This window comes from Plecotus auritus (assembly GCF_963455305.1).
Source record: "Plecotus auritus genome assembly, chromosome: 8".
NCBI classification, from domain to species: domain Eukaryota; kingdom Metazoa; phylum Chordata; class Mammalia; order Chiroptera; family Vespertilionidae; genus Plecotus; species Plecotus auritus.
In genome coordinates, this window is record NC_137782.1 from 72158368 (window position 1) to 72179527 (window position 21160).

The window sequence follows — 21160 nt, forward strand, 5'->3', positions numbered from 1 at the left end:
ATGTGACAAATTATATTAATAGGTCTCCTAATATGTAATTATCCTTGTGCTCCTGTGATAACTTCTACTTATTTATTGGGTATTATTTCTTAAAGCATATGATTTGCTAATATAATTTTTAGGCTTTTGGAGTTAATTTTTTTTCAAGTGTGATAAGTCAATCATTTTCATTTTTTTTTTACTTTGTCCAATTTTAGTATCACAATTATACTAGCTTAATAACATGAGAGATAAAATTTCACTTATTTTCCCTGATCTAAAAGTTGTTTTTTTCATGGAACTATGAAATATGTTTACCATCACCTTTTCTATTGTCCAGCCCAAAAGAGATGAGTTTCAGCTCAGATAATCTGGAATAAATGATTACTTCTCAGATTTCTTAGGACTTTAAAATGTGTTGTTGTTTTTAACTCCAGTAAATTGCAATTAGTGTGGACAGTCATTTCATACAGAGTGTTAGGGAAACTTTGGCCAGTAATCTTTGTCCTTTAGAAACAAGTCAACATGCAATTCAGTATTGGTGGTAAGTAATCAAAGAAATGCAGATTTTAAAAGGAAACTTTCCATAAATTAAAAAAGAAAAATTATAGCAGCTGCTGTTGGTGAGGTATGGGGAGGTCCTTCCTTAGAAACAGGGATTAGAGGTTTAAAGTGGTTTAAGCTTTCTGAAGGGTATTTTAGCAAGATTTATCTAAAATCTTTCCCAAAGTGCATATCTTTTGATCCAGAAATTTCACTCCTAAGAATACCATTAATCAAATCCTCAAAGAGTTCACCACTATAATGTTCTTCAAAACATTATATGTAAAGGTGACAATTTAGAAGAGACTCATAAATGTGCCCTTAAAGGGGCCTGGATGAATACATTTATTCAAATATATCTATTCAACAGAATTTTGTATAGCTGTTAAAATTAAAGCAGGCAAATATTTAATGGAATGGATATACTGCATGTTTAAAATATACAGGGTATCCCCCAAAATGTATGCACATTATAAAGGCAGTATTTAGTGAAATTATTCATTTTCAAAATGTAATATAATCTATAGCTATCAGCTATTAAAGTGTATATACATTTTTTGGGACACTCTGTGTTTGAAGTAGAAAAAACAAAATATACACCAATCTGTTGGTAGTAGCTTATCTCTGGATTTGGAGATTACAGCTCAATTTTTTTCTTGTATGTGTTTTCTACATTTCTATAATGAGTACATATTTCTTTTTAAAAGGGAAACAAAAGTGGACCATAATACAATCTTACTTTCTTTCTACAAAGATAATAGAGTCACAGTAAGGTTTGTATTTTTGGTGTGCAGACCTGGCTATGCAGATAAATATGGGGATGTATGAATACAATGGGAAGAGTGGCTACAGATTAAAGCCAGAGTTTATGAGGAGACCTGACAAGCATTTTGATCCATTCACCGAAGGCATCGTAGATGGGATAGTGGCCAACACTTTGTCTGTTAAGGTATGTACATCTCTATTATAAAATTGTCCCCATCAAAAGTCTTGGACATTACCTATTTTGTGTAAAAATGTAGTTGAGTCATTAAAAGTGTAGTTGCTAGCACAGTCTCCACTTCCTTCAGACATTTTTTTTTAAGGCCTGAATCCAAATTAGAATTTCTGAGACACTATATGCATGAAATAAAGGGACTCAGCTGCACATTTAACAGGATAAAAATTGGACCGTAAATCAACAAAACAAGTTGGTGTGACACACCATGGCCAACCCTTTCTTTTGATGTAAATGTCCCACAGTAAAATTTACACAAAAATTACTGGAGAAATCTTCTGGGTTTTTTTTCTCTCTCCCATTAGTTCTAGAGAAATATCCACACTGAGAAAAATCAGAGAAAAAAGTATTCCCAATAAATTGTCAAAATGGAATAAAAGCTCTGAACTTACCATAGGATGGATTTAAAAATCTATCAGAGTATTCAGGGATTTAAAACACATATCAAATTTAAAAATTGCTTTATTAAATATTTATCTGACCTTAACAATGAATTTCAAATGATTGTCGCAATCTTTGAAATTGATGTTTCAGTACATATAACTTTTTTTTTAGCTGTGAGAATTAATACCATGAATGGTAAATCATGTTTATAAAAAACTTTTTACATGAATTCTATAAGCTCTGGGTTATTTTAGCTAAATTTCATTTTATATTTTAAAGTCTTATTTTTTTCCTCTTTAACTGGATAACTGTTAATTAAGAAACATTTTTTATTGGATATAAATTCAATTTTCGGATTGATCCAAAACCAAATGAAAAACTATATTTAAAAAGGCTCTATAACAGTTTCACTAATTTATATCTACCTTAAGCTTGTCGAGCCCATCTATTTTAATTTAAAATTTGTCACTTTACCAAGGATTAAAAATAAAATGTCAGTGAAGTCTCTCACAATTATATCCTTTGAAATTATTTCACAGCATATATCTGAAGAGGGGAGTTGGCAGAATTAGAGCTTCAAGATTATATTTATTTTTAGGAAATTGTTTTCAGCAAAGGATGTGTAATTCCTGTCATTTGATTAAAATAAACTCTTAAGCATAACTGATAAAATGTTATTATTAGAATCTTTGTCAATTGTTGTTATAGTTGGGTCAAACTAATAATATTTTCTTTGCTGATTCACCTTGTTTTGTACATGTTGGCTTGTTCATTTATTTTTTTCTTGAAAATTCTTCTGTGACAGTGCAAACAACTATAAAACAATGACACAGAGACAGGAAAGTAAGTTGAGGGGAAACAGTTGAGTCTTAGGAAAATGTACTGCTGCCCGAGTCCAGAATGGAGACACTGTTCTGGAGTTGTCAGTATCCTGTGAACGAATGGCCATGCTGCATTGGAGTCCTGCTTTTAACCTGCAGCTAGAACCAAGATGAGCTCACATCTGTTCAGCGGTGCTTGTGTTTTGATCACTGACATAGACTTCTTAGTGCCAGAACGGACTTGTGCACTCAAATGCTTTTGGCCGTTGTCCTTCACTGACGAGAATGTGAGAGTAGTGCCACTGAGTCAAGGACTTCTGCTTTCATCAGTCATCATAAGCTCACAAAAACAATGAGGGGGAATTCAGACAGCCTTTCCCTCATGACTTTCTATCTAACTTGTTTGGAATTTTTGACTACAGCAGCATGTAGCTGACTTTGGCCTCACTTGGCCACTGATGGCCGTTCTCAAGCCACCATTGTGTTTGATTTCTGACCCAGTCATAGTCTGGGAGATGTTGTCCCCTTTCACTGACTTGAGTTCAGAGAGGTCTTGGCCAGCAGGCAGCTTTGTCAACCAGGCAACCCAGACTTGCCAGGTTTGCTCTGTGGGCACTTGCTTGCCGCTGCCCTCCTCGTGTGTTAAAGTGGAAGACAATAGTGCTGTGAAGGCCGGGAGAGGGGGCAGGGTGGGGAGGGGTAGAGTGGGGAGGAGGGGTCAATGTGAGGAAAAGGGGATATCAGTAATACTTTCAACAATACAGTTAATTTTTTTTTTTTTTAAAAAGACACCTTTATGATACCTGAAGGTTTTGAAAATTGGGTGAGAAGAAGAGGCAGATGTGGGAGACATTTTATGACTATGTGATTTAGAAATATCTTTTAATTCCACAGTATCTGATAATTTTACAGCTAGGCAGAGGATACCCACAATTGTGTGGATGGCTAAGCAGGTGAGGTTAGAAGGAATAATGAACTGAATTTAATGGTTTAAAGTCAATATTTATTGTTTGTTTTTTTTTCTTTTCAGTCATCACTGTGACTTTTTATTTAAAGTCTAACAACTGAGAATTGGTATACCATGGGATTAAAACCACTCTTTCAAGGAAATTTTTTAAAATGCTAGAGTTTCTACTATGTTATGTTTTAAATTACCTTTTAGTTTCATTTATAATTATGCTAAAATGAGAAGTTTTCTCTTGTAATATTTTTAAGTATTAGGAAAATCTTCATACTCAGTTGCCTCTAAAGACCAATATTTCATTTAATATATGTATCTTAAGTACATAAGAAAAACATTTCATCAAACTTTTGTTCACTTATTTCCTCCTATATAATTTTGTCTTGTGGACTCCTCTAACCCCAGCATTTTCAATAGTCCCCCACTAATTCTTTAGCCAAAAGAGAAATTATATTCGTACTCCTGCTTCTATTTATCATTCAACTCTCACCATCAGCAGTTGTGCCTACCCGAAGCATTTTCTTATATCATTGTTATTCATTTATGAAGAATTACTTTTTTATTATTTCCTAGATCATTTCGGGTCAGTTTCTTTCTGATAAGAAAGTTGGAACTTATGTGGAAGTGGATATGTTTGGTTTGCCTGTGGACACGAGGAGGAAAGCATTTAAGACCAAGACATCCCAAGGAAATGCTGTAAATCCCGTCTGGGAAGAAGAACCCATTGTGTTCAAAAAGGTTCGTCTTGTGTCCTTGGCATGATATGGAACCGCACATTCTAGGTGTTTTACACTGCAAAAAAAATGAAAAGAAGAATATTTTTGTTGCTTAATTGGGGAACTTACATAGTAATAAAGCAATGGCATTTTGAAAGCTATCTTGAAAACTAGTCAAGATCTCTGTGAATCATTTGTTCTGGGTTTCAGAATTGTATTGTAAATCAGTTAATTCTAGTATACCTCATTTGGAAGGCCAGAATCCTATATAATAAAAGCCTAATATGCAAATAGACTGAACGGCAGAACTACCGGCAGAACGACCAGTTGTGATGACACACACTGGCCACCAGGGGGTAGACGCTCAATGTAGGAGCTTCCCCCAGCCCTCAGGCCCCAGGCCAGCCAAGGCGGGTGCCAGTGGGCCCACCATCCCCATCACCCAGTCAGTTGCCCAGCAGAGGGAGGCGACCAGCAGTGGCAGTGGGGCAATCGGGGGCTGGGACTGGCTGGCGAGCGGGCCGTCACTGCCCCCCAATTGCCCTGCCAGTTGCCCCACAGATCGGCCCTGATTGCCGACCAGGTCTAGGGACCCTACCCGCACACAAATTTTGTGCACCAGGCCTCTAATAACATATAAATCTAATTCATAGTCTCTCATAATACAGTGGTAAATTATATATTTTCATGATGACTCAAATGAAGTAGAGGGGGGAAATAAGGATAATATGATAGTTGAGAGAAAGGCAGGTCATACTTCTTTATAAAAGAATATTAATTAAATTCCCTAGACTCTCTAGCCACTGCAGCTGGTCATTCGATCTTGTCAGGGTTCTCTCTGATAGAGTTAAAACCTTTTACATTCACCTGGGCCTTCTCTCTGCCTTCACCAAAAGCAAATCTTCATACACGTTTATCACACAAAGGAAGACAGTAAGTCCAATAGAAAGTAGTGTAGGCTTTCTTACCATACCCTTTGCTTTTATCTGGCCAAAATATCCACAAAGGAAGTCTTCTGCAAAGAAAATGTCTACATTAAAGGACTCTGTGCCCCATCATTTCTTATGTTAATTAAGTCTAGGAATAGTGTCTACTTCATGGAGTTATCATAAATATCCCCTACCACACTGAAAGCATTTAGAAAATTTCGGCACATTGAAAATAGTCAATAGACGTTAGTTTGCTCTTGCTAGCAAAAATACGTTTTTTTAAGGATGCCATTGGTCTAATGTTCTTGACATGGGATATAGCTGTGTACTCTGCATGTATCACATTGAGGGTGAAAATGAGCAATTTTTCTGGTGCCTCATTTGGGAATTTACAAATTTATAAAGAAATCTCATTTTGAAAACTCTTCTGAAAGCTATTTTTTTGTTTTGTTTGCTTTGAAAATATAGTAGTAAATGCTCAAATACTGAAAAGACCACTAACTCTTTGGATTTAAACATAGAACTTCTGTCATTTCCACATTGAGAATGTTCATGTCAAAAGCAAATGACCTGTGTGTTGAACAAATTCCTAGTTAGGACATGGTGATAAAACATAAAGTGGTATCTCTGGTAACCCTTCTCCTTTTGAAAATCTAAATTGTAGAGCAACAACTTAACTTTTTATCAACTTGCTAATTAGAAACTTCTAGTTGGATCTGGAAAAGCAGGACCCATATGAATATTATCTTTCTAATTCTTTTCCGTTTTCTGGAGTCACTCCTTCTTGTAACCACGTGTATCCTTAATGTCTCCAAAGGTGGTTCTTCCTTCACTTGCCTGTCTGAGGATAGCAGCTTATGAAGAAGGAGGAAAATTTATTGGTCACCGGATCTTGCCAGTACAAGCAATTCGGCCAGGTATGGATGGTGTGGTGAGAAGTTTTATACCAAAGTTGTAAAGAAAATCATCCCTGTCGTACATGATTATTAAAGAATGATTTAGGAAGCTGTTTGCTGCTTTGGTATTTTGTTCTACAACAAGGGCTTTAAGACTATTTCAATCTGGCAGCTTCATGTGTTTGTGACATGCTATGATGTATGAATCAACTCTTGCCACAATAATTGTGGATAACAAACTACCTGAAAACTCAATGGCTTATAAATATTTATCTTCATATGCACCGGTCTGTGGTTTGGCATGTTTTGCTGGGCTCAGCCATGTAGCTGTGCTCCGGGCTGTGGGCTGGGTTAGGAGTATTCCACATGTGCTCATTCAGAGGCCCAGGCTGAAGGGGCAGTGCACCCACAGTAGGACTTCTCAGGGTACCACTGGAATGCATAAAGGCAAGCCGGACTATACAAGTGCATTGTAAGCCTCTGCTTGCACCCCCCCCCCCTTTTTTTTTATCACTGAGTCCCATTGTCCAAAGCAGAGCATATGGCAAAACCCAAAGTGAAGGAATCATAGACAAGGGACAAAGTTGGGGCAGTAATTTAATCTACGACAAATGCCACTGAATTCTCTTCTGTAGGGGAAAAATGTGGTTGGAAAGAGAAAAAATCAGAATCAACATTGTTTTTCCATCTGATGAGGAAAATAATTCTTTTTCACTTAAAACCATGCTATTAAAATGTTTGTCATCCAAAGTCCCCTAAAATAAACACTTCTATCACATAGATGTTCCTGTGTGCTAATGAGCGTTATGAAGAAAATATGTGATGCACAGTATTATTGTCACCCTCCAGGCTATCACTACATCTGTCTGAGGAATGAGAGGAACCAGCCTCTGATGCTGCCAGCTGTCTTTGTCTACATAGAGGTGAAAGACTACGTTCCAGACACCTATGCAGGTAAACAGCCTAATCAAACGGCTCATCCATATTTTTGTAGAAACAAAGATAGAAGATCCTGGTTTCAGAGTCACCTCTATTATATATATATATATATATATATATATATATATATATATATATATATAAAGTAAATTGCTCAAGCGTTTATGAACAAGTGTTAATTTAATTTAGTTCGAGTTCCAATAAACTATTGAGTCTATTTATCCACTGGTAGTAGTACTCTCATGGGCCCAATACTAACCCATGCTGCCTGGCACTATAGCAGTCTGTACAGATCTGGGTAATTATTTTTACCTTGAGCCAGTTTTAGAACCCTGATTCTTTTCATGTGTGGAATCCTAAGTTTAGCGAAATTAACTTATGATGATGTCAATAAGGGATCATAAATTTAAATACAGTGCTAAGTGGCCTGGGTATAATATATTAAGGAGTAGTGAAGACTGTGGCATGCTCTAGCTGGTTTTTCTCGGTGGTTAGAGCCTTGGCTCACAGACTGAAGGGTTGGGGGTTCCATTCCTGTCAAGGGCACATACCTCCGTTGCAGGCTGGATCCCCACCCTGGTTGGGGTGCATGCGGGAGGCAACCAATTGATGTTTCTCTCTCACATTGATGTTTTTCTCTGTGTGTCTCTCCCCCTCCCTTCCACTGTCTCTAAAAATCAATGGGGGGAAAATATTGTCAGTTGAGGATTAATAAAAAAAAATAAGAAGACTATGGCAAACTTGGAGCATGTGCCCCACCCAAAGATGGCAGCCACATTCACTCCAGCTAGACCCATATTTTCAAATCTTTTGGTTGTTTCAACCATCTGGAAAACAGGCTTTTTATGTGAAATGTCTCCACTTATGAAATATCATTTGGGCCAAACTCAGGTCCCTGGAATGGATGGAACCCTTGGAAATAAACTGAATAATATGTAGCATTGAGACATCCTGATTTGGAGCCTGTCTCGTTTAGCTCTCAGAGCTGCCCTCCATTGAAGCTCTCTTTTTGGAATTTCAGCAAAGGGTCTTCTTAACTCTTGTTCATTTTTAACATGTTGGATGAATGAGTGGGTAGTTATATTGGTAGATGGAAGAATGGAAAATGAATGATGAATTGGTAGATGGATTGGTGAGTAGATGGATAGATGGATGCATGGATGGATGGTGGATAATCAATACTTCCAGGATCTTGCATCTAAAACATCTCTTCCCTATTCAGATGTGATTGAAGCTTTGTCAAATCCAATTCGATATGTGAATCTGATGGAGCAGAGAGCTAAGCAACTGGCTGCTTTGACACTGGAAGATGAAGAAGAAGTAAAGAAAGAGGTGAGAGGGAGTGCTAATATTATGCATGACATTAAGGGTGATTTCCACACCTCGTTGCTGGCTTTACCTATGTAACACCACACCTCAGGAGAAGAAATTAACACATTGGAAAAACATCTTAATGGAGTTCATCATCATCATCTCACAAAACAACCAGATGATTAACTGAATTTTTCATATTTCATTCTCTTCTGGTATCCTGTGGCCACCACCAGTGTCTTATTTTCTGACCCATGAAACTGTACACATCTTGCTGCTTCATATGAAAATCTCTAGATGATTTTATGTTAATTAAAGATGATTAAGGCACTTATAAAAGAAGATGATTATCAAGTCATTTAGTACTTTCTTTTGTCTTCAATTTAAAGTACAAGATTTCCAAATTGCTTTTGTGATTTATTGCAATACATAAAGTACTTAAAAAATACCTGGTGTGTAGTATGGGCCATAAGTGTTCGCTATTATTATTACATTGTATATTTATGTGTTAAAATATGTATTCCTAAGGCAGTTGGTATATTATTCTAAGTTATATATCACCATGTAAAGAATAATTAAGGAAGGGTTTAGAAATATTAGAAGTAAAGTTTAAAAATATCAAGCCTCTATGTAGACTGGAGATCCTTTGGTTTTTTAAAAAGTGAAATATTATTTAATGGTTATTAGAAATAGCCCCAATATTAAAAATAGTGATAAAAATAGCTATTTTCATATTTTATTTGAATATTCAGATAATAAATTCAGGGGGGGGGAAGATAAGAAAAATGGATAACTATGTGTATGGGGAAACCTTGAAAACTGTTTATTTAGATAACTATAACTAATAGCAAATCCATTTAAGTTAATATTATCTATTAAGTAGCCCTTTTCTTATTCTAAAGGAAGTGTAGGTTTATCATAGAAAAAATTAAAAATAAAAAGGAGAAAAGAAAGTCTTAAAGATATCACTTATAATTCAAACACCCAAGACACCCAGCGGTAACACTGTAAATATGGGATCCACATATAGCTAGTTTTTTGTTTTTTTTTAATATTTTATTGATATTTTACAGAGAGGAAGGAAGAGGGACAGAGAGTTAGAAACATCGATGAGAGAGAAACATCGATCAGCTGCCTCCTGCACACCTCCCACTAGGGATGTGCCCGCAACCAAGGCACGTGCCCTTGACCGGAATCGAACCCGGGACCTTTCAGTCCGCAGGCTGACGCTCTATCCACTGAGCCAAACCGGTTTCGGCCACATATAGCTAGTTTTTATGTACAATTATAGTCCTTCATAAAGTGGGATAGTACTCACAATCCATGTTTTATTTTAACTTAATGCAAATATTTTCCATGTTAGTAAATATTCTCCTATGGTATGACTTTTAGTAACTTCATGGTCTTCTATCATGTAACTATACCATGATTTATACTTCCATTCCCCTATTATTGGATATTTGGAATGAACAGATCTTCCATGACTATCATGTAAATTTTTTAGCACATTTATGATTATTTCCTTGGTTTTGTATAGAATTTTAGAAACTTTAAATCTAAGATGTTGAGTTAATTGAACATGAGAAAAATGAAATGAAAGGAAAATATTTCACATAAGAGTAAGATTTTCCAGTCTCTCATTTACATTGCAGGACCAATAGATACATCATCCTCTGGGATGAAATTTCAGGTTAGACTGGGAAGTTTCATAAATAATGCTTTATGTGGTATGCAATAAATGGGGTTGTAGGGAAACTTTATACTATCAGAAAATTATGCCTAATGGTAGACATGAATATCCTTCCAAAGTTGCTTGTGCCTCTGACATCTAGGCTTACCATTTGCAGAGGGAAACCTAGAAACAAACAAACAAAAATACACCTGAGACCCCTGCTTGAATTTTGAGGGATTGGTGTAAGCAATCACTGCTATACAGGCCCATTGAAGAAGGTGTCTTTTCAAGCTCCAAGCAGATGCTGTTGGTGCCCTGCCCACAGCTCCTTTGCAGGGCTGCTGCACCTGTGGGCGGTGAACCCCACACAGCTCCAGGCTTCTCCAGAGGACTGGCCTGGGCTGATAGGAGCCACCTTCTCTGGAGATGCCTGGAAAGTTATTCCTAGAATAGGGTGATCCCTGCCCAGAGACTGAAAGATCCTGGAGAATAACTCAGGGCCCTTGCTATTGAGTGGGCAACTTCTGTGTTGCAATTTGCACTCCCAAGCTGCCCGCCCCGACCTTTGTTGGATCAGGCTAAGGCTGAGACCACATTTTAACTTATCTTCTCTCCCTGTTCTACCCTGCCTTCCTCACTTCCTGACAGTTTTCTCCTGAGAGCATACTCTCAATAAATCATGTACTCAAAAACCCCTGTGTGCAATTCTGCTTATAGAGAACCCAGCAATGCTAAATAGCTTCTGTTTATCATTAAATTAAAAATGAAAGCCCTTTCTGAATGTTTTGCTTGGGAACTAGAATTTAAATGTTTGCCAATAGTTACATCTTCAATCTGGGTGTTTCTTCAGAGGTAAGAGTGTGTTATGTTTCTTTCCAATGGCCTTTGAAAAGATTAAGTAAGACTACAGAATTTCTTGCTTTGCTCATCTATACACCAACATGAAATTAGAAGCTCTCCTTAGAAATCCACCAGAAGCTCTGGAACTTTTCTCTCCTACCTTCTTGTGCTTACTACCATATTTAATAAAATTTAATTCAAGCCAAGTACAGTTTATATAGCTATAAATAAATTACTATTCATAGCATCCTTCTCTGATTAGAAAACAGGAGTCTCTTTACTCAATTAGATATATTTTATTTTCTAAGAAATAGAAGTTGGAATGAAGCATTTTCAAGTACAATTACATGTTTTGTCACTATTTAGAAACAAGACTTTTTATATCATCAACTTCTACCTATTTGTTAGCCAGGTTTTCCAAGGAGTAAGCTCTCCCCTGAGGAGAACTTTTCAAGACACCAGCCTCTTCAGCATATGTAGTGCAGCGTTTGAGGTAAAGGTCTCATAATGTGACATTTGCTGATCTGAGCGACCATTTCTCTAATGTTTGCAAGCAAATGTCACTAAGGACTGGAGATTGCAGGGGTCCTTTTGCGTTGCTGTCCTTTCAGAGCCTTATCTTTGCAAGACATCGCGTGCCAAAAAGCTCTTTGGGGAGAATGCAACAGCCATGGACATAAAAATGCGGTAGAAGTTTAGGTCAACTTTAGTTTTGTTTCTCCTCTGAAAAATGGTGATCACAAAGAATTTTCAATAAATGTATAATGTTAGTTAAACTTAGAGAAAACTTGGACCTTTTCAGTTTTAGAAATACTTTAAAGACATTGAATCAGATAGATTCCATATGGTTTAACAGAAAAAAATACAAATTTTCCCTTTGCACTGTCTAAACCCATAATTGCCGTTCATTTTTGAAACTCATGAAAAAAGTCATTTGCCCTTCCCATGGAATAGTAGGAAAGAAAAGTCATTTCCCACCTCTGAGCACCAGTGTGCCCTTCATCTCGTCTTGCAGTGATGCACGGTCCTTTGAATGAGGCCACTGAACATAAGTAGCTGTGGTTTTCGGGGAAGAAAATTTTATCTAGGACATGGCAGGCACTGGAGACACTATTTTAGCAGCGAAGACGTTTTTAGTAGAATCCTTTTAACTTGTACCTATAAAGGTCATATCTACTTGAAAATTAAAGACTTCATTGCACTGCAAAATATTCCCACATTTGTAATAGTCTAATAAGTTATCTTCATAGAGTAATTTGCAAACCAAATCACTAGAAAAATTGAAAATTCCTCCATGCTTTGGACAATAGATATTTATTTCATATCATGTGAAAAAATATTTATAATAATAAAAGGGTAATATGATAATTAGACTAGATGTCTTCCGGATGTCATTCCAGATGTCCTTCCTGATGAAGCCGGGGCCAGAGGGAAGCCAGCCAGGTCCCCGGGTGCCTGCGGGCAGCCGGAAGAGCCAGGGAAGGAAGGCCCAGTCTTGCACTAATTTTCGTGCATCAGGCCTCTAGTGTGTGTATGTGTATATCCTATCTAATAAAAGAGTAATATGCAAATTGACCATACCTCCGCTATCCCCACAAGCCACTCCCGCCAGCAATCAGGAGGGAATATGCAAATAAACCAAACCAAGATGGCTGCAGCCACAGAGAGCAGGAGGGAGGCTTGGGTTTCCCTGGCGATGGAGGAAGCCAAGCTTTCTGCCTGCCCTTGCCAGCCCAGGCCTCCACTCAATGCTACAAAGTTTCAATTATAGAAGATACATAAACCCCAACAGAAATGGCGGCAGCCACGGAACTGGAAAGAGCAGGAGGCTAGGGTTGCCTGCGGTGATGGAGGAAGCCAAGCTTCTGCAGCCCTGGCCTGCTTTGGCCTCCACTTAAGGCTACAAAGTTTCAATTATAGAAGATACATAAATCCCAATAGAAATGGCTGCCACCACGGAGCGAGCAGAAGGGTTGGCTCTACTCCAGGCTACAAAGTTTCAATTGTAGAAGATAAATAAACCCCAGATACCAGGGCCTCCACTTGGGTCACCGGGGGGTGTGGCCAGCCTGCATACCACCACAGGCCCCTCGCCCAGGCCGCCCCACGCCCCAAGAAAACCCCCATCCTGATCTGGGACACTCTTCAGGGCAAACCAGCTGGCCCCCACCGGTGCACCAGGCCTCTATCCTATCTAATAAAAGAGTAATATGCAGATTGACCATCACTCCAACACACAAGATGGCTGCTCCCATGTGGTCAAAGATCCTGCCCCCATGTGGACACAAGATGGCCACCACAAGATGGCCAGCAAGGGAGGGCAGTTGGGAGGACCAGGCCTGCAGGGGAGGGCAGTTGTGGGCAATAAGGCCAGCAGGGGAGGGCAGTTGGGAGGGACCAGGCCTGCAAGGGAGGGCAGTTGGGGGCAATCAAGCCTTCAGGGGAGGGCAGTTAGGGGTGACCCGGCCGGCAGAGGAGGGAAGTTGGGGGTGACTGGGTTTGCAGGGAAGGGCAGTTGGGGGGGACCCAGGCCTGCAGGGGAGGGCAGTTAGGGTTGACCAGGCCTGCAAGGGAAGGCAGTTAGGGGCAAACAGGCTGGCAGGGGAGCAGTTAGGAATCAATCAGGCTGGCAGGGGAGTGGTTAGGGAGTGATCAGGCTGGCAGGCAGAAGCCATTAGGGACAATCAGGAAGGCAAGCAGGCGAGCAGTTAGGAGCCAACAGTCCTGGATTGTGAGAGGGATGTCCGACTGCCCTTTTAGGCCTGATCCCAGTGGGATTGGGCTTAAACGGGCAGTCGGACATCCCTCGAGGGGTCCCAGATTGGAGAGGGTGCAGGCTGGGCTGAGAGACATCCCCCCCCCCCCCGTGCACAAATTTCGTGCACTGGACCTCTAGTGTGTGTGTGTGTGTGTGTGTGTGTGTATAATTTCAACATATGTATGTTGGAAGTTAAGGAATAATAGAGATTATCATTGCTGGATTTATTTTAAAGTTGTTATTCAGGGTAGTGGGTTAGTAAAGTTGTAGAAAGTTGCCTAATCTGAATAACGAAGGCTTCATAATATGTTTAGCTATTTCTCTAAATAAAAAGTCATTTAAAAATAACAAACAAAAGACACAGAAGGCTCAGTAATTTTGCAGATACTGTTAAAATTTTTGTTGTATGTCTTGCTAGCCTGTCTTCTAGCTACATTTGCTTTTTACCAAGATTTTTTAATTAAAAATGTTTCATAGCCCTTATACTTTAATGTCGTTATAGAGATGCCTAATGAGACATCAGTAACACTTTTTAATTTTTATTTTTTAAATATGCCAGTAAAGAGACAAAAGTCACTATCCAGTGTATCTATTACAAAATATTATTTGGCAATAATTTCCAAATGCAGTATTTGCTAAAACATGTCAAGATATGGAGAAAAAAAGTAAATATTTACTGAGTGCTTACTACGTTCCTGGTACTGTTCTAAGCCTTTTAATGTAACAGCATATTTAAGTCTTTAAAAATTCATGTGTCTTAAGTACTACTATTCCCATTTAACAGATGGGAAAAGTGAGGCACTGAGAGGTTAACTTCATCACCCAGTACCACACAGCTAGTAAAGAACAGAGTCGGGATTGAAATCTAAGTAATCTGGCTCCAGAACTCATGTTCTACACCACCACTTCTCGAAGTTTAATGGTAAAATGCTGATCCTGACTCAGTGGGTCTGGAGTGGGGCCTGGGGCTCAGAAACTCTAACAGGCCCCAAGTGATGGGAGAATGCTGTGCCAGAGCACTCCGAGTAGCAAAGGTCTGTACTGCACCACATTGCACCGTGCACCTCAGTAACAAAACCAGCTTTCTAGTAACCTTTAGTAAGGACGAGCCCTTCATTCACTTCCTGTCCCCTGCAGCAGCTTACCGGGATGACTGAGCACAGACTACAAGACCTTCACCTTCTATAGTAATATCCTTTGAACTGAACTTTTTGTTGAGTCAAATGTCAAGATTTCCCCCTTTAAATCACTGGATATTATAAAAACTAGTTTTTATCAATAAGTTAGGTTTCTGTGTATGGATTCTGTTTGATCAGATTATATACTGGCTGTCGGCCAAAATACACATACATATCTCCCAACTCTAAACTTCCAAGTTACAAAGGCTACATTCAGTGACCAAGCATCCATTTCCACCCTTGGGGGAAGTTATGGTCTAAGACAGAGTACAGGCTTTCCTCGGAGGTATGTTGATTTGGTTCCAGACCACCACAAAGTGAGCATCGCAATAAAGCAGGGCATAATTTTTTTTTTGCTGGCAAAAGATCTTGCCTTCAGTTTGTAAAAAACACAACACCTGTGAAGCACAGTAAAGTAAAGTGTAAAAACTGAGGTATGCCTGTACCTGATATCCCAACCTGACTCAGCCCTCAAGGCCAAAATTTCTGTTCTCGGGAGTTCCCTCTATTGTCTGTATGTATGATACCAGTGCAGGCGTGTGAGCGATCTCTACATTTTTGTGCTGGAAAGGGAGAGTTGTTTGATAATACTAACATTTCATTTATTCTAAGAGGCCTACTTTTTAAGTTGTCAGATTTAAAAAATTGTTCTTATCAGTGAGCTGAAATTGATCTAAAATATTTTATTTCCTAATTCAGTGTGTTGACCCCTTGGGGATACCTTCGAAGGAATTTGATTATTTGAAAAGAAAAGGTCCTATGGTCTGGTGTAAATTTCACTAGTTAAACAGCAAAAATACAAGGTGATAACCTCATAAGGGCACAGTAATGAACTCAGGAAGGCCTTGGTGGCCATTTAATTTTCCCGGCAATAAGCTGAGTACTCGTCCATGGTTCAAGAACTTGGTGATAAAATCAGATATGAGGTTTATTGGTCATTTTTTATCCTCCTTAAATGAAAATATTCCTCCTCCAATAATAATGTAGCTAAATACTAATTTATAGAAACAATAGCTTCTCGCAGCCCCTGCACATGAAAGCATCTAATAAAGTAGGAAGAGAGAGTTTGCCCTTTAGGAGCTGGCCTTTAGATAGCAACACTGTCCCTTTCATTTCTGTGTGGCTTTGGGGATTACAAGGCACTTTCATTGAATGCTCTGGATAAATCTGTGCCCCAATCAGGACAAGCATACAGTCTCTGTTTTTAAAATTTCAATTGACTCTCAAGAGTGGCTTCCGGTTCCTCTGTCTAAAACAGCGATGAATGCAGACACTTGAATGTTGTCATCCATGCCATGTCCAATGACATAGAGATTATTAAAGTGTGACTCTCAAGGGTAAAGTTTTCCACTCTGCTTTAGACCAGGGCTTCTCAAATTTTAAACTGGGGATCTTGTTACACTGCAGATGCAGATATATTAGGTCTGGAGCAGGGCACACAATTCTGCATTTCTAACTAGCTTCCAGGTGATGGCGATGCTGCTGGTCAGTGGAGCATATTTTGAGTAGCAAGGTTTTTCAGACTTTATCATGTAGCAGAATCACCTGGATGACTTCTGAAAGCACAGATTGCTGGGCCCCACCTTCAGTTTCCTATTCAGTAGATCTGGGTAGACCCAAGAATTGCATCTCTAGCAAGTATTTGCCAAATGATTTGGCTTACTTACTATGAAAAATTCATTCTCATGAGATGAATGTAAAAGATGGTGTTGGTGTCTGTTCTCTTTGAATGAATCCATAACTTCTGCCTAACTGCCAAGAGTTTATTTCTGCTGAATTCTTTGGAGACCATATCAGTATTTCTAATAAATTAAAGTTGGCTGGAACAGAAACATATATAAGACATATGAAATATTCAGCAGAGCTATGGCCTTTAATCTTTAATCTCCTTCTAAATAAACAACTGCAATTATGAGTAAAGCAGTATCTTTATTTTTTTCATTCATTGATGCATTAATTTAAAGAAAAATTTTTCTTATTTTAACATAACATTTAGATGGTTTTTAGTTACAGGATTTTGTCATTAGCAATATATCTATTGATTATATGTGAGCAGGAAATGTGGATTTATTAATTCACTTATTTATTCAATACAGTTTTTTAATACAACTGTCAGTCACCATGCTGGGCACTATTAACATATATTAGAAGAAAAATAGGATGTTCTCATAGACCTTACAGTCTGGAGGGAGAGACTGACATTAATACAAATTCACACATATTTATATAAACTTACAACTTTCACTAATGTTTCAACAAAGTGAGACCATATGAATGCTGATGATTTCTTTATATTATGACATGGCTCATGCTGTGCAAAGAATCAGTTGACTCCATGTTCCAATTGGCTCCAGTTACTGCTGGAGCAACATGCTGGGTACTAATTGCAATAAAAGCCAGAATCATTTTACTTGGTAAATCAAGAAGCTTCAAATGCTGAAGTCAAGAGATGGATTTATTCATCTCCTTAAAGCCGTCTTTTGCTTCTAACTCCTCCTGGTAGGCTTCAAAATATAGAAGTTGTGCTATATTTTATTAGGAAAATGTTCAAACATACACAAACATTGAAAGAATTGTATACTGAACATCAAATAGCAATTACCTAGATTCTATACTTAAAATTTAAATGCATTTGTTTATCACATACTGGTATATATTCATCTATCCATCCCTCTATCCACTCATTATTTCATGGGTTTTTGTTGTTGTTAATCCTCACCCAAGGATATTTTTCCATTGATTTTTAGAGAGAGTGGATGTGAGGGGGAGAGACAGAGAGAGAGAAACATCGATGTGAAAGAGATATATCTATTGGTTGCCTCTCACACGTGCCCTGACCTGGGCCGGGGATTGAGTCTGCAACCTAGGTATGGCCCTTAACCGAAATCAAACCCGAGACCCTTCAGTCCGCAGGCCCACACTCTATCCACTGAGCCAAACTGGCTAGGGCTTATATTGATGCATTTCAAAGAAGGTTGCAAATAATGGCATATTTCATCCCTAAACACTTTAGAATGAATGCATCAGGATATAGTTTTTAGACATGATCCAAATCTCTTAGAAATTTGGGGCATATTCAGCTAGTAGAAATTGAAGGTACAAATTATATATGTGTTTGAAGAAGCCCTTTCTTGAGGGAAAGACAAAGCCACACTCACTTCTCACACTTATTCCAAGTAGACTAGATTTCTGCATGATGAAACACAGAAAAACTGATGGCCTTGCCCCTTACCCATCTGATGTCCAAATCAAGATTCTGTTATCCTAACCACTACATGGAGAGACTACAGTTTTTAGATGACTTTGTCAAGGACAGAATGACCCAGCACCTCCAACAACTCAGTCACACATTTGGTATTTGCAAGACCCTTTACTTACCATACTAACCACTCAATTAAGTTCTGCACATTTTAGTGTTCTATAGTGCTGTAACGTTTTGTTTCGATTTTATTGAATTTATTGGGGTAAAATTGGTTAACAAAATTATGCAGATTCTAGGTATACAGTTCTATAATATATCATCCTTTATTGTATTGTGTGCTTATTTTTTTATTGTTCAATCATCACATTCAATTTTCAAAGGGCAGGATGTAGATTTATTCAGTTAGCATATCAAATAGCATTTCCTCCTCTGTAAAACTTGCAAAAATGGCCTTTCCAGTTATCCTTTTACTGGTACACTTATAACATATTTTGAAGTTACTTCTGTTCAATTTTTAAATAGGAAGAATATAAATATTACTTTAAATAAAATTTTGATTTAAAAAAAGTCTACTACTTGTTGTGAAGAAAAAATGTTGTAATACTTCCAGTTGGCCACTAGAGGGCAGGAGCCCACTTCTGTAGTTAATTTTGCACATTTTTCTCTACTTGTCTAAGCCAAATTCAGTGCAACTGAAACACTAGCTTCTGAACTTTCTTTCCTTGAAATGTGTTTACTTGGATCCTAAGAGTCTCTCCATTAATTTGAGAAAGTTGACATTTCTAGTTCTTTGGTTTCTATCATAATTTCCAGTGTGATGTGAAAGGATTCCGTGCTTATTTTACTCAACTCATAAGAAAGAATATTTGGAAAAAGGCTAGGGAGAAATAAAGTCACAAGAACTGACTTCCACTGATTCCTTGAAGTGGGACAAGGAGTTTTTTTTTTTTTTAATTTCAGCTCACATACAATGCTATCAAATAGTTTAAGGAGGTAATAACAAAACAGTAAGAAATATGGGAAATGAAAGGATGTTTACTATTTTAGGCTGATCCTGGGGAAACACCGTCAGAAGCTCCGAGTGAAGCCGGGACGACTCCAGCAGAAAATGGAGTAAATCACACTACATCCCTGGCACCCAAACCTCCCTCACAGGCCCTTCACAGCCAACCTGCTCCAGGTAAAACCTCAGAAAAGAGAGCTGTGAAACATGACAAAGAGCGTCTAGTTTGTTTGTGTCACAAAGGAGGTCGCATGATTCAATTACCTACAGTATCATGTGAGCAAGGGTGCATGGGCTTAGAAGGGCTCCAGAAATGTGTGATAAAGGTATGAATGAATGAATGAGTGAACAAATGAAGTAATGAGTGAATGACTGAATGAGTGAATGCCAAGAAAGACACCTAAGTGCTCATCTGGCTCTGCTGATGACTTATGAAGTCACAACAAAAGGTTGTTTCTGGTGTCTTTATTTAGTGGTGGATTATGTCTGCTGGCAGTCTAAAAAGATTTAGACTCGAGGGCCAAAGGTTGTTTTACAGGAAGAATAAAATTTATGAAGTTAAAAGTGGCTGTTTTACAAACATCTTGTAAGCAACTATGCTTTAGAAGCTCATTCTTAGCTCTTCCTCACTAAGTCAAGACTCCAACTTACTTTTCAATAACCTTGAGCGCTCCTCAGGTGCCCAGCACTCTGCTAAACTCTTCATGTGGATTATCTCATTGAACTCTTAGACACTGCCTAGGAGGGTAGATTCTATGATTGCCCCATTGTCCAGGTGATTAAACTGCAGTTCTGGGGTAACAAGGTGCTTCTCGAAGGTCATATAGCTAGTGAAGGGTGATGCCCAGACTGGCACAGTTCCCTATGATCCTAAAATACTTGCTTTCAACTTCTGTGCTCCTACCAAAGCTACACTCATGTCTCACTTTCAGGAAAATCCTTTGATTTCTATGCAACTAACCTTGACATGTAGTCTAAGACTGCTTTAGGCAATTACCGTGGTATGCATATCCTATTTCCCCAGTAGATGGGAGGGTTCCCAGGTTAGGCTTCAGTTTGATGTTTCCTTTGCAAAGAGCTGGGGAATAGCATGTACTTAATAACTTTTTGTTGAATTGGTCAATAAAGTAAGTAAATGGAGAGGGATTTTCTTCCATGAAAGTATGGCCTCATGTCTCTTCCCTTCCTTTTCATGCCAGTGCATGCCACCAATGAACCCAGACTCTTTATTTGGGAGGGGAGGGGTAGTTCTCATGGGGGAGAATGAGATGTTGAAAAGAACAAATCATATTAAATGTGTATGAGTTATGAGTGGGGCCTATGCTTTCAAGAAGATTGTTGAGATTTGTAACAGTGAGACGACTTGATCAGGAACAAGAAGTGATATTTTCAAATGAAGATTTTTATATGCCAAATACAAACTCTTGAGTGCTTCTGGAATATAAATAAGTCATTTAAATGTGTGAGTGATATAGCCTTGTGCTTTGCTTTTGACAGTAGAAGAGCATTTAGACTATTTTTGTGGGGGGGGGGCGGGTTTGACTTGATGTCTTGAAAAAATTTGGCATACAGAATAATTTTTTAAATGGAACAGACAACATTACAAAAATAATTCCACTTCTCTGATGTTAACATCTGTCAGCATCATAGTATGACTCTCAGGCCAGGAAATCAACCTTGGCACAACACCCTGAACTGAACTACAGGCCTTGTTTGAACTTCACTGCTTTCCACTAATGTCCTTTTATTATTATCCCAGGTTCCAACTCATGATCCCACACTGTATTTAATTGTCATGTCTCCTTATTTTCCTTTAACCTATGATAGTCCCTCAGTCTGTTCTGTCTTTCGTGACCTTGACACTATTGAAGAGTACTGGTCAGGTATTTTGTAGAATGTCCCTCAATTTGGACCAGCCTGATGTTTTCTCATGATGAGGTTGAAGTGCTACATTTTTGGCCCTTCTCAGTGCAGCATATCAGGGGAACCTGGTATTGATGTGTCTCCTCACTGGTGGTGTTGGAGCACTTG

The 21160-nt window shown here is 38.4% G+C and overlaps 1 protein-coding gene across 2 annotated transcripts in view; it reads left to right on the forward strand.

The window, feature by feature from the left end:
• PLCB1 (phospholipase C beta 1) overlaps positions 1–21160 on the forward strand; it is a 660162-nt gene that overhangs the window by 533267 nt on the left and 105735 nt on the right. For both annotated transcript variants that reach the window (XM_080685590.1, XM_080685589.1), the window contains exons 19-24: positions 1317–1471; positions 4259–4423; positions 6148–6247; positions 7076–7180; positions 8388–8497; positions 19174–19306. In XM_080685590.1, coding sequence (XP_080541716.1) covers positions 1317–1471; positions 4259–4423; positions 6148–6247; positions 7076–7180; positions 8388–8497; positions 19174–19306 — 768 coding nt within the window. The remainder of the gene's footprint in view (positions 1–1316; positions 1472–4258; positions 4424–6147; positions 6248–7075; positions 7181–8387; positions 8498–19173; positions 19307–21160) is intronic.